This window comes from Salarias fasciatus (genome assembly GCF_902148845.1).
Source record: "Salarias fasciatus chromosome 7 unlocalized genomic scaffold, fSalaFa1.1 super_scaffold_4, whole genome shotgun sequence".
Lineage (NCBI taxonomy): Eukaryota > Metazoa > Chordata > Actinopteri > Blenniiformes > Blenniidae > Salarias > Salarias fasciatus.
The window spans coordinates 11,258,194-11,273,122 of NW_021941229.1; the positions used below are offsets into that span (position 1 = coordinate 11,258,194).

Consider the following 14,929-nt stretch of genomic DNA (forward strand, 5'->3'; position numbering starts at 1 on the left):
TGTTTTCAGTGTTGAGGCAACATGCGAGAGAAATGTTGTTTATTATCAAATCTAATTATAGAAGTTGTGTGTGGGTGGATGGAAGTAGGGTGCTGGAATGGAGAAACACTTGATCATTTCATGGTATCTGTATGTTTGTGCCTTCTCGCTTGCTGCTGTATCTATTCAGCGTGTTTGAATTATATTGGGAAGAATGGGTAGGGGGTAGCCTTGAGGCTGAGGCCCGATGCTTGCTGGTCTAATTGGCATGTTAATCATGTCTCTGTGGGTGGGATTGGAGTATGTGTATGCGTGTGTGTGTGTTTACGAAAGATCTATGACTTATCTCTAGAGGCAACACACGACCGCTGGAGCCTTGTCCTCCTCACTATCCTGCTCTGACACTCCCATGGAGAGGAGTTTCTCTCAGCCGAAGGGAGACAGGAAAGTCCAGCATCAATCGTGACCCATCCCCTGGATGTTGAGTCCAAAGAAAGCACACAAACGTGCATGTGTGTGTTAGTGTGTGTGTGCTAATATTCAGCTGCTTCTGTGTCTCAGTTATCTGTCAGTGGCCTCCTCCTTAGCTGAGCCTTTCTCCTCTGTCCTCCTGTCAGATATGTTGTCCTCTTCTCCTCCACACAGTCCCCTCAGAGAGATTACACACCCCCTTTACCCCCCAGGACCCTCGTTAGTCCGGGGCAGAGTGGCCTCGTGGAGAAGGATGCGGGGGTCACCAGGGCAGGAAAGAGAACCTTTGTTAAAGTAGGAAAAAAACAGAAATGTCAAGAAGAAAAAGGCCAAAGATCAGAAGCTGGAGAAGAAGAATAAAAAAGAGAGTGAAGCAAAGAAACACCTCCTGTTGCTCCACATCTGAAGCTCCGGTCTTTTCTTGACCGAGGCAGAGTGTGGATGTCAGCCCAGGTCAGATCCTCTCCCATCGTGTAAAGGGGCCGGTGTTCGGAAGGTTGAAGCTCATTCATAGTTGTAATCATGTTTAAGATACATGTGCACTGAGAATTTGCTTCTTTGGAGGCTTTGGTAATAAGCATCTCTATTTTTCAAGTTTTTAAACCTCTTACGACTGTAACACTCGTGATGCTTCTGCTCTTTTTTTTTCGTTTGTTTGTTTTCAAGATAACTTGTCTTTCAGATGTGACACGCCAGTCAATCTTGTTTGTGCTTGAATAGATTTTGAACTGTTTTGGTCTTGTGAAGCACGTATGCCACAATCTGTCTTTAGTGACAGGATAGGAATAAAAAAGTATTATTATACAATTCCGCATTTGAATTAGTAACTCATGAACGATTTTTATTTGTAAAGCAATAACAGCAAGGAAGAGTGCAGAAAAGGCATTTAACAGTGACAAACAGGGCTACTGAATGTGCATGAGTCCCAGAGCAGGTGATCCGGTGCCATAAATCATCGACCATGTGCCACAACTTCCTGTTTTTGTTTAAAACTAAAGACCCTTGTCCCAAATTACAAGTTACGCAAGCTGCATTTTTAAATTGGATTCAAAATATGAGCCATGCTCTCAACGGTTTTTACATAGTTTTGTGTCTTTGCTCATCCACATAATCTGATCTGTGTCTGATAACGTGATGCAATCTGAATTGTTTCATTACACTCTTGCTAATGAACTTAGCAAAATCTTATACACAAGACTTTGTTAAAATATGATAAGACTTTGTCAATCATGGATTTTAGTTTCCTTTTGGCCCAGAAGTCACGAGGCTATATCATTTGTATTTATTTATTGTCTCATCTTCAACATTATTTCTGCTGCAGCACAAAGTCCCCTCCATTTCTTGCATTTTGAAATCTTGCATCATTAAAGACTGCAGCCCTATTGGTACAAGCGCTGTATTTTATAACTGTATCCTTATGTCCTCTTTGACCCCTCTCTGTTAGTTCAAAGTAAATATTCAGAGCTATTCTTGGTGTTTTTGAGTCTTTTAATCTCATTTCTCTTTTCAGTAGGCAGTGCAAAATAAAGCAAAATAACTCTTGGTGGAAAAACCCGAGCCGAAGCCTCTTTTGAAAGTCTTGCTGGACAGTGTGTGTTTGTTGGAGAGCTGCCAGTGAAAATGTAAGAGAGGGGAAGTCAGCAGACTGGCTGTCTTCTGTTCACTGTTGTTCAGATTGACTCTGTCAGCCCTGGCCTTTGAGGCCTGTGATCCAGGTGGTCTGTTCTCCGCAGCGGCACCCTCCCGCCCCTCTCCCCCTTTCTCCCTCCCCTCCCGTCACCTTCCCCCTTGGCTTTGCCCACAAACACGCCTGGCATCGGCGGCTTCTTCCTCCCAGAGCGGTGGCGTCTCTGTTCCGCCAATCGCAGCGCCTCCTCGGCTATGGGCACATCGGCACGGGCCAATGAGCGACACCTGTTTCTCTCGAGAGTCGCTGCCCATGCCAACCATAACACCCACTTTATTTGGGTCCCCGTTGCCAAGCCAATCCCAACACATATTTCATGGGCATTCAGGCCGCGGAAGGCACTGGCAACAAAAATAAAGAAAAAAAAAAAACGGAACAGAAATATGGATTTTACCGTCGGGGATCGGACCTTCCAGAAAATGACTGGCCCAGCGCAAATGTCACCTCAAATGTGCGTTGCATCATTGCATGACTGGAAAAAAGTAGCTTGCACTTAAGCAACCTTTTGATAGGACTGAGGGATCATTGTTCACTGCTGAGACTTTGTGAGAATGACTTTTTTTTTTTTTTTTTGCCTTTTAAAAGTGTGAGACTGCTGTGTATGATTGCATGCGCACCTCTGAAGGACGCACTGAATTACGCATATTTAAACCTTTTCCTGTACATGAAAGCATGAAAGCTTCACAAGATTAACAGTACAGTTTCTGTTTTGATTCCACAACAGTCTGTGAAATTCTTGGTAATGTTACCATTTTATGATTCTGTTGAGGCCTTTAGAGAAATTTACAATCAACTGAGTGATGCTACAACTGGTGAAACTTGTACTTCATTCATGTGCTTTCAGCAGACATTTACCAAGAAAACAAGGACAAAGAAGTAATGAAAAACTACAGTTAAAAGGAGGCAACAAAATAATTACAGCAATGGTAGATTACAAAAACCACAGAAAATAAATGTAAAGGGGACAGAAACAACATTCAAGACCATTGTAGAAGCATAAAAGAGAAACAAAGCAACCAGGTAGAGATGAAGAAAACTGGGGGTTGTTCAATGATTTGGAATTTACTCACATGACCCTACGACTAGAATCTGATGGGAAGTATCGTTCCAAATATTATCCTCCTCATATGAGGAATCTCGTGGCTCGATTTTCTGGCCCCTGTCCTTCAGGGATCCTCTGAGACATCCTTCCTTCCCAGATTCCTCACATGCATTGTGGCGACACAAGAGCAGGAGTCAGTGCTACTGTTGTAACTCCCAACACCTGGAGAAGGATCCGGCTCCCCTTTGTTTGTGTTGTGTTTGCTCTCTCTAAACACGAGCGGTGTTAGTCACGTCCCCCCGCCTAAAGCAGTGGGTTCATAATGAAAGAGAGCATGAACACGTGTGAAAACACAAACAGAAAGAAAGGCAGAGGGGGAGCGAGTGAAGCCAACACAGGTATCTGTGGAGAGGAAGGGGAGCTGGCAGCGCTCTCTCCACTGTGTCTTCCCAGGACATGAAAGCCTCGCTGCTCCGAACTGGGATTATCCTCCACCTCTGGGGAGTCCCTCTGTTGAGCAGGGAAGGCAGGAGGAAAGATGTGGAGAGAAATTGAAGGAAACAGGATCGGAGGCGAACGAGGATGGGAAAAATTAAACGTGAGGGCACGGGCACCAGAGAGAGCGATAAAGAGACACGCACACAGGTGCCAGCTTCACTTAAGGTCCTGTTGATGCTCTCTGTGCTTCAGTGACCATCTTTGTGTCTTTTTTTTCCCTGACTCCCCCCCCCTAAAGCGTGACCCATGCTGGTAATTCAGCTCAGATGCATGTCCTCGTTTGATCCTCCTTCCTCCTGAAAGTAATCTGTGTTGACATTTCAAATCAAATCGCACTTCTCTGGCAGAAAGACCTGTGCTAGAAATGCAGGTATGTGTCAAGTTTATTTTCTTGTATTCCCTGTGTGCTCATTTGTAGACAGTTAATAAACACTACTAATTATTATTAAAATGTATGTTGAAAGAAAGATTAATATGAGAGTAAACCTGTCAATGTCACTGTTTATGTCCTTGTTGGTAGGATTTCTCCCTTTTTTTCATTAAGCTAAAGGAATTTGAATAGTTTTTTTTCTGGAGGTATGGTTTTAAAGTTTGCAAGGCTATACAATCCTATAAAAAAAATCATGTAGTCCATCCAGGTGCACTCTGAAATTAACTAGAAAACAAACCAAAACTCATACAGAAAAATCAACAGCATTTATGAGTCCACTACAGTGACTCATTGCAGCCATAAAACATACATTTTACATTCTGTGCTTTCAAAGAGTAAATACATGACAGATAATGTTTTCCGCAGCATTCATCATGAATACATTTTTGAAGGAAACCAAAATCCTCCCAAAAGAAACCTGACAGCAAAAGAAAATTAAAAAAAAAATCAGCACAGCAATCAGAAATGTAACTGGTGTGCAGGTCCGTTGATAGACGCCCCACAGTGCAACCAAAAGTCCAAAAAGCGCCGCCCCACAGTGAAGATCCAGTCCCCTGCCAGAGCACATCGTCGACGAGTAGCTTGATGTCCCAGCAAAAAGCCACAAAGACAACATTTCAACATCAGGCGCCATGAACGCACGTGAACTCGCGGTTGCTGTGCCCGGTCGGTGCTGCGCCGCTCTAATCTCCACCGCCGAGCTTGTGTCGATGTTGATGGGCGATCTTCCAACGTACACAGAAATCCGATGACTGCGTTTGTACCTGCTGGGTTTGGGAGCGCAGCGGATGGACGTCAGACTTCGATTAACACAAACATTTTCAAAGAAGTATGAATAAATGGACCACTGCAAACAGGAGCGCTGCCATGTGAAATGCCGTTTTCATTTTAAATATACAACACGTCCTTGACCTGTGCACCTGGTTGAAGCTACATCTCCAAAGAGATATATCTTCTTTTTTTTGTCAGCAAAAAACTGGAAATCCGTGAAGTTTTGACACAATGAGAATGATTGTAATGAGCTTAAATAGCTCAAATCATTGAAGAAATTGTGACCGACACCATTAATGAGGAGTTCCTTTTGAACTTGCCAGCTGAATAAATTATGTGTTGAAACAGTGTGTTCTGGGGAATGAGGTGACACTGTTGACCCAAGCTGTTTGTGTTGTCGGTCATACTTATTTTTGTTAATAATGGGCCAAAGGGTAATTGATTTTGTGTGTACTGGACGGCGTGTTTGTCCGCAAACCAAGAAAGGGATGGATGAAAGCAAGAGGGGGGGGGGGTTGCTGGGCCAGGCCCAGTCAGCCAGCGCGAATATATTTTCATCGTTCTGTTTGTTTGTCTTGGATGCGGCGTACCTCCGATCCTCCTCCTTCACCCCGCAGGCCTCTGTTTGCTGTGAGTCCGTGCACCCATCCAATGTACACTCGTGCACTCCTGCAGTGACACACAGACTCGCGCTGTTCAAAACATGAAATCGACTGCCCTGGTTGAAGCGCGTGTGTTCCAGCCCGGCTCTGAAGCTTCTTCCTGAAGCACGTACACGCATAGTTTCCCATCGCCGCCGCTTCTGCCTCCCTTTTCCCACCTCATCCCCTCCGACTGGCCCCCGCGGTCTCCAGCTTTCTCCAAGAGACTTCCTCACACTTTCTCTTTCTCCTGCGAGATGTTTGACTCTCTCTGGTCCACGAATCTCCCTCATTCTCTCTCCTTGTTCATCTATTGATCACTCTATCACTGCCTGGCCTCCTATTTCCCTTTTTCTCGAGGTTGTTCCCCAGAGGGAGAACAAGAAGGAGCTGGTTGAGCTCGGTGCCCAGCAGCCAGAACCTTTTCCATTTGGATTTCATTACAAGCAGACCGGCACCTCACAGCTTACAACAAAAGAATAATAATCAGAGTGGTGGGGGAGGTCTCAAAGGCTTTTAATGTAGTCAATAAATTCAAGCTTTCCGTTGAAACAAAAAAGGCAGTGATGTTGTTTCTTTTGTCGCCAGAAACTAAATGTGAACCAGCTTCCATAGGCAGAGTCGACGCTAATCGAAACGGATCCGTTTCCCTAAATCACACATAAACACGTCCAGGTTAGTGTAACCATTTTCACGGGGCTGGCTGGTTACCGCCGCGGGGGTGCGGAGAAGAGGAGGAGGGAGGGAGGGGTGGACAAGAGTTCCTGTGTTAGCCAACATCTGCCTTGGGCCCAGTCCAGGTGTTTCGCAGGATCAAACGTGTGCAGCAAGATGCTGCACCACTCTCCCCTTTTGATGTGTTTCTCTGCTTCCTCGACACAAATGGAAGCCGTCAATCACCCGCCGCCTCCAAAACAAGTCATCAAGTGACAAATGCCTCATCCTGATGCCACCAAAGGGCAGAGGCTGTTGGCTTTTTTTCCCTTCAAGGTGATTGGCAAAATTAATGTTCACAGATTGATGTCTTAATGAGGGTGAAGCGATAACGTGACACTCCTCGTGCACTGATTTCTCCTCCTGTACTCTGCATCAGCAGTTTTTCTTAATGTTTGTCATTTACATTTATTTTCCTCACTAACGATGATTACAAAGATAATCTCTCCCAAAATCTCAATGTATTGTATTTCTTTTATTGTGATGACTCGGTCGTTACTGAGTAAGACTGCTTTACTAGCCTGATTTTTTTTTCCCTCAGAAGTTTACATTACTATCTTTGTGCAGTTTACTTTGTGTGGTAACTGAAACATACCACAAACCTCTGAGTTGATCCAGTCTGAAGGATAGCGTTGCGCTCGTTTCCCCAACAGAAAGCCAGTGGGTTACTTCTGTTAGTTTTTGAATCATCGCACATAATCCAGTCTCTTACAGATTAGAATTGATGATCTGTAACATGATTAAAATCACTGGATGCAACTTTTCAGCAGTGAAATATATACATAGTATGTTGACATGAAATATATAACAGATAACTTCAATTTTAAAATAACAAGCCTTGATAGTATCTTTTTCTCTTGTGGAAGTTTTAATCATCAGTTTGAAACAGATGTTCTTACTGTTGGCTATTAAAAACTCTTCCACAAGTAAACATGGATGTGGAAATCCTAACTGTACAAATACATACTTAATCCCTGGATTGGCTACTAACTCCATCCATTAAACAAAGTATTTAAAAAAAAAAAAACTCTAACAAGATAACAAAAGTTTCAGATTACAGATGATTATTCCAACAAGCTGCCGTCAAGCATTCAACCAACAACTGCAGATGTTGTCTGGCCTGAAGAAAAAAAGCTGAAATCCCAGTGCAGACTGGCTACTGAAACAAATGGCCAATAATTGTCCAGATGCAGCTGTACACTCAGTCAGCTGCTGACAAATGTTAACAGTGACAAAAGCTTCAGAAAATTCTGCAGTCAGCTTGTAAATCTCATGGCATACTGTAGTTTGCTATCATCATTTTTCAAAGCCAGCGTTAAAGTTGATAATGCATTACTATCAGTTTAGTTTTATCTAGTTTAAACTAACATATCTTGGGGGAGTATGACTTTAATCAAAAGTAGTCATCCTCCTTGTGCCTGCTGCTGTTAAAAACACTCCAGATCCTGCGTTTGGGAGTCGTGGTTTTATCTCTCCTTGTTTGGATGTTTGTGTATATGCTCAGCCATGCGCCTTCAAGTGTGTTTTGGCAGTGAGCAGCCCAGATAAGGGCCCGTGTTGTGATTTTCATCTCTGGGCCTCAGAATAGGGGAAGTTCAATGAATCAGGGCCGCCCGGCCGCCTCACATATCCTGAGCTTTTGTATTCGTAGAGCATGAATGCTTCATTTTTTTTTTAAAATCTAAACCTACAATGAGGAAATGAAGAGGTAGCTTGAGGTTTCACATCATCATTTAAGAAAGTAATACCCTCATGCCAGTCAGTCTTCACCACTCCGGTGTTTGCGGCGTTGCTGTCCTCTGGCTTGCTTGCGGAGCTGGCGTGCTGCTGAAGAGGTAATGAATCTCTGAAACGAATCCGAGCGGCATCAGTTGGGATGTCATCTTCTCCCGATGGCGACTCCGCGGGCTGCGGTGGTAATTATCGCTCCATGCCACGTCTTTGATCCGCCGGCATTGTCAGTCGCTACTCATGTCGTAAGCTGCTGACCAAAGCACAGCCAGCGTGATGTGTTCAGCATGCGGGCTGTCATTCATTTGAATAGTACATGTCCTTCACGTCGGCTTTGTTGCTCTTGTTCTCTTTATGTTTTGTACCTTTGTCCATATTCGTGGCTTTCTCGACTATTCCAGATGTATTAGCTGATGTAGTCACTCACACCCACGCCCTATTGAAGTAAAAGAGCATATTAGTTGTGCAGCATCTAGTGGAAAACGCCACTTGTTTCTCAGGCTGTTTCAGGCTTGGTTTAGTCGTATCCTGTAAAAATGGATACATCGAATTTGAAATAACTTATATATCAAGATAAGGAAGTGAAATAATTTTAGTTTTTCTTCATTTAGTCACTTTATTATTACAAAGCTGTGGTGGCCTGGAGGTTACGGAAGGCTGCGCACGTGATACATTACTTGCACAACCCTGATCACCGCTTTGCGAGTCAATAAAACTTGAGCCAAACCAATCATGACTACATGACCCTGGAAGAGCCTGGAAGACTACATGACCCTGGAAGAGACTACATGACCCTGGAAGAGCCAAAATGTCTTAATTTTTCCCTCTCAGACAATGAATAATGTTATTATTTTCATGCACTCGGTCTTATATAACACAGTGCTGTAAATTTACAATTCAGTTTCACTTGTTTAATCACATCAATCAACTTAAAATTAAACCCTTCTCTTTTTTAAATATAGATCCGTCCGGATGCCTGTTGATGCAATTGACCTTTATAACACATACAGTATCATTTTCCCTCCATTTCAATTACTTCAGCATCAGAATTGCTATATAATCATTCACCTGTGCCAATTGATCATCATACTTTTTCTTTGGTTGTTTGTTTGTTTCCTTCTCTAGAGGAAGTTTTGTGTCTGCGCTGCTTCCTGATCTCACAGTGCTAATTCAGTGCTTCACGGTATCAAGCATCTTGTCTGAAAAGCCCCTCTGTGTTCTTATAAAGTGGATTTATGTTTGGCAGTTACATTTTTTAATGCTATTTTTTTCCTCCTCCTTTTATTTTAAGCATAGCCAGTTAGATAATGGTTTTATCAAATGTACATCTGTATGACTTGCGTGGCTTTGCCAAGGGCAATCGCACAAAGCCTCCACAGAGAGACCTAATTGTCATCATCAGTCCTGTCTCATCATGTGATGGATGAAGTCAATGAAAACAGAGAAAAACAGTCAAAAGAAAAACCAACTCAAGTTCTTGTGTCATGTAGCTGGTCTCAGGGAAATCAGTGAAGAAAAGAATAAAACAGAATTTAATATGAAATAATGTGATTATAAAGTTATTCTGCAGTGCTTGCAGGCTTTATTTATAGACTTGCTTATCTCTGCACAGTTGCAATATATTTTTATGCTTGATGGATTTATCCCAATAGAAATTAACAAGGACTTTTTATCTTGAATATCCCAACATTCAGTCAGAAATGACAGCGTAACATGAGATATAGTGTTTTAAGGTGAAACAGTGAATTTCACTCTTTGTATTGTGTAGTTATGTAGTTGTCTGTCCTGCATTCATTAAGTTTTATTTATTTATTTTTGTCTGCTGGTAAATTAGCTTTAGTCATTTTTTTAATATGCTTTTTGTCATTGACACATCTAATTTGTGGGATGCAGTGGACAGCGACATTCAGGCACTCGAGGTCACACGTAGGGGTCAAGGTTCTTGCCCAGGGATCTATAGCGGTGACCTGTCAGATGTGAGATTTGAACCTGTGACCTTCTGATCCCAAGTCCACTTTTCTATATCATCCCCTCTAATGTCCAAACAACTGAATGAAAAAAACATTTTCTTTACTGAAAAAACAAAACTTCCCAAAAAAAAAATTAGAGGAAACCTTGATTTAGCAGTATAGATCATTGTGTGCTTGATTAAGCTTCAATTATCAAATCCCCGTAATTGTAAGACCTGATGAAAGCCTCATCCTACGTGAGCTCAGCCTTTAAGTTCGGTCGGTGTTGTGAGTTTGCTGCATTTCCGCCACTTTCCACTCAGCATTGTGCAGCGCAGCTCTGTCTGTTTGCCGGCTGGCTCTGGCTCTGAGCGCTGGGCTCCCACGGAGAGACGGTGTATCACCTCCGAGCTGAAGAGAACAATTAGGCCATATCAGCAGATCAGAGTGTTGGCAGTCGGGCCGCGGTTCGCAATAGCGCCAGTAATCTGCGGCTTAGCTGGCACCTGGCCACGGCCAGCCACGGCTCCGTGGCCTCTTCAGACACTTAAGAGTCACTTAGGGCACCGGCATGCCCCGGGACCCGGCGCTTTCATCCACATGCTATCAGGGAAATGAATTGAAATGGAGTAAAAATCAAGCCCACGAGAGACAGAGGAGAGTGAAGCGGGAGGTGGGAGGGGAAGAATTAAGTCTGTAATGAGGGCAGTTGTTTCAGCAGGCAAAAAGAATCGGGTTATATCAACACAGTGTATCAAATGATGGCTGTTAGCGGCCCACCTACTGTGAAATTATGGGTGGCCTGTTATGGTTCTTTTCTGCCTCTTATCCCACATTAAGGCTGTTATTTATTTATTTATTTATTTTCTGTTGCTCTTACATTTTGCTCTTTTAATCTACAAGTTGGTTCACGAATGACAGCAGATAGGACACAGAGGATTTGGGTGCTTTTGATTGGAGCTGTCACAGAGAGACCGACGTAGCTGCAGCTGCTCCGTCTGATCACGCCTCGTCTCGACAGGATTCGCTGCTAAAAAGTCCTCGTCACTTATGCGGCTCTCCGCAGCTTCCTCATTCCTCGCTTGCTGTAATGAGGATGTAAGATTAAAAGTAAGGCGAGAGAAAGGAAAAACACTCATAAACATGGTGCGTTCTTTTCTCCTGTTGTGTATTTTAAATTTAACTGGGATTATAAAAAGTACAAACACCACAGGGAAGAAACAACACAATAAAAGGCATTTTTTGTGTGTGTGTGTGTGTGTGTCAAACAGCCTCTAATAAGGCTGTGAAGTGCTTTGCTTTGTTCCGATTTAGAGATGCTGATGAGACACTTCTACCTGCTACTTCTTTCATCTTGTGTGTATTATTTTTGCATCAAAATACATTGAAAGGCACATTTTTCCCCATCGGTGCCAGGCTGTAATAATAAGATATTCTGACAAAGCAAGACAAACTCACTAAATTGCACTAAAATGGAGACGTCAACTCTCCGAGCCTCCATCTGTTCCATAGAGTCAATGCAGCCAGGCTGTCTGACTGATAGCACAAATACCATGCACACAATTTGGGGACCAAAATAACTCTTTAGTAGGAATCCAGGAAATAATTCAGGAAGAAAAGAGCTTGTTGTTATTTTTTATTGTCTCATTTGTTGTGTTTCCCTCCCGACTCTTTAAATCAATATAGATGTCCAAAGAGAAACCGCAAAGCACGGCGTGACACAGAGTTGCTTTTTCAATTATGACGAACTGAGACACATGCGGATGTACACTTTTCAGTCGTCTGTAAAATAACTCAAATGTTGGCAGGTGAGATCAACATCAATTGCCATAATTGTTATGATATTGAAAGGAACTTCAAAGATTAAAAAGAAACAGATTGTAGGGGTGTTCTCCAATGACATTAGAAAAAAAAAACAGCAGATAACTGACTATAAAATCTGATACTGGTGATAGATTCCACCTCATTTTGTTACCATTTGTACCTCACATATTAGTTAATGACATAAATCAGTGCAGAACTTTGTGTTGCATTATGCACGAAAAGTGCTTTACAAATTAATTTTGATTCCATTTGATTTGAAATAAATATATTCGAAAGAGCATTTTTCTGTTGATTCTGCACAGCCAGTGTAAACAGAGGAAGTGTGTGTGGGTAAATGTGGCGAACAAAGACTGTCGCCATTGAAGCACTAGAGAAGCGTGATATAGGTAATATGCACTTACCATTTTAGTCACTTCTATTTATATGTTCAATGTTATTTTCTGTTAATGGTTTCTTCCATTTGTTTATTTTTTTTTTCAATATCTACTTAATTCCGATTTGAGTTGCAAGAACTTATTTCAGCCGGCGCTCGGTGAAATGATGAACAGAGAGCTGAAAGCACACCCACGCACGGTTATTATCATTTACCTTTGATTCAGTGGTGTCTTTGGATGATGAGAGGTGAGCTGAGCAACATGCAGATGGGAAAATCCACTTTTAAATGTTCTTTTTTGGGAAAAAAATGTCTGCTGATGTGACATTGCTGACCAGTATGCTCCAACAAAACATTTAAAATGGGAGTAATGGCATCTTATGGGACACATTACTGTTGTTGACACTGCATATCCTTATAACCTGACACTGCAGTGTTGAATCCCATTTTGTGTAGGCAGCATTTGCTGTAAGTAATCAAAGTAATTTAACAGAGTGGAAATACTAAACATTGGCATGCTTTTTCTGTTTATTTATCATTGAAAAGAGAAAATCTTTAAAAACTGAGCATGTGTGTGTTTCATAGTGAGCCTTTGTGAAGATGTGGTCTGTAGATCTTTTTTTTAGTCTTTACAAGCTAATTAAATTCGAGCACTTTAGTCCATGTTTTTCAAAGTGCAGTGCAGAACAGCATGTTTTATATCACCTGTTGTCATGTCATCAGCCAATTATGAACCCGCTCTGTACATTATCTTCCATCATAAACACACACACACTCCCACCACAGTCTCCTGTAAACACATCAGACTCGCATATTTACACTTTAGACCCCAGACTGAAAGGAGCAGATAATTTTGTTTACGTAAAGGAAAAACCAGTAGACAGACATTGATTAATGAGCAAACATCCATGTGCGCGCGCACACACACACACACACACACACACACACACACACACACACACACATCCATAAGCTTCAATAGAAAGTCTGAAACTGCATAGGATAGGTTTGTAACTAATTATTGGACACACACACACACACACACACACACACACACACACACACACACACACACACACACTGGTACTCATACAGATTCATGGGAGATTGAGTAGATTATCAGCCTGGCGTTGTCTTGGTGATGAGGACATCAATAAAAGCAGCAGAAATGAAGCTGTTACGCCAGCACTTGTGTTATTTTGGGCTCATTTTTCCCTCTTTCAAAATTCACTAAATCTCTTGGGTTTTCGGTTGAACCCTCCTCCAATCTCCTCTCTTCTTCCTCCGAGCACATCCAGGGAAATGCTAATGACGATCGGGCTGTGCACTTCAGAAAAGTGACTCACCTGCCTCTCCCCTAAAATGTCCCTGTGAATAATGAAAGATCCGCTTGTTGCCTCAAATCAGCAGGAGGAGGTGGAGGAGGAGGAGGAGGAGGGGGAGAAAATACTGTGTGATTGTTGACAGGCTGCGATGTCATCCAGTTCTTCTGCTCTCTGAGGAACCGGGGTTTGCTTATATGTAGGTGCGAGTGACGCACGTTGGTTTAATTTACGCCAAAGTTGATTCGCACAATGAATGTTTTTTTTTGTTTTTTGTTTTTTTTCCTGGCTGCCGTCTCACCAATGCCCTCATGCCTCGCCTGAGCCACTGCCAGCAGGGTGGTATAGAAAATGTATTGTCTGTGAGGGGATTTTCTCCGAGCCCATCTGGATATTTTGTTTTTGTTTGTCTGTGCCGGAGTGAAAGATCTAAGAAAGTCCCTGGAGGATGCAGAATTGGATGGGCCGATGCTATGGGGGTATTAACCTAATGCAGTGCTGCTGCATCCTTTACTGAGCAAAGTCTCCCATTGACTCACACCGCTTTACAATTTCTGCTCATTAACAGTCAGTTCAACTCATCATGATCAAACACATTTAATTTCACCTGGACATAAAGTGTGTGATTTACTGAGATTTACGAGCTCTCGCTTTCTGTTTTTGCTGCATCCCACGCCCTTGACTGCTGCTAAATCTCCTCTGTGGCACTAGTGGATGAATAATAGAGGAGGAGAGTTAGACATGAAGTTAAAAAAATGAGCATCTGTCTGCCTGTAAATGTGTTTTAGGAAAAAAAAAAAAAAATGGGGAGGACAAACAGGTTGTGAGTCAAGCGAGAGGTGAAAAGAGACACTGAGAGGGCAAAAACGCACGAAGCCACCAACGTGTCTGGTGAGACTATGGGCTGGAGAGAAAAAGGAAAAGACACTTTTAATCCGTCTCACCGACTCACCGCGGCTCAGACTGTGTAGGGGTGTAGCGGTGCAGTTTTCCATCTATAATGCATCATCTCTCGCTGGTGGCGGAGGCAACGCGGCGAGCTCATGGGTTGGTTGGGAGTGCAACCGGCGAGGTTGGCTCAGCAACTCGCTGACTCACTTGTCGCCTTTTGACTCTTAATGTGAGGATCAGTGATTCCTGTGTCATCATGAAGTTCACAGAGTTAGTTCATTACATGACTAATAGAAGCAAACTTAAATTCATTCCTCTCTATCAGGACATAGTTTATACATACATATGTATATATATATATATATATATATACATACTTTTATGTATTTGATTTAATTGTGCAATTTTATTTTTATTCAGTTAACATTAAGGTGATTATATAAAGTTTTGACATTACATTGAAATATGGCATATTTTTTCTTAAACAGGAAGATTTTAGTTATGTTGAGGACAGTTGAGGTTGTAAATTAGGTGTTTTTGGGCAACAAGGAGCCTCTTCTCCAAACCAGAGCTTTTTTTTTTTCAGTTTAACTGACCAAACATGTC

General features: G+C 42.4%; 1 protein-coding gene across 5 annotated transcripts in view; it reads left to right on the plus strand.

The window, feature by feature from the left end:
• The window catches only part of rxraa (retinoid X receptor, alpha a), a 118,601-nt gene that overhangs the window by 52,051 nt on the left and 51,621 nt on the right, over window positions 1-14,929 (plus strand). Inside the window, exon 1 of one of the 5 annotated variants that reach the window (XM_030084254.1) lies at window positions 8,030-8,149. The exons of the other annotated variants lie outside the window; for them this stretch is intronic. Within the exon in view, the coding sequence (XP_029940114.1) occupies window positions 8,110-8,149 (40 nt within the window). The 5' untranslated portion in view covers window positions 8,030-8,109. Of the gene's footprint in view, window positions 1-8,029; window positions 8,150-14,929 lie in introns of those variants that run through there. 5 annotated transcript variants of the gene reach the window in all.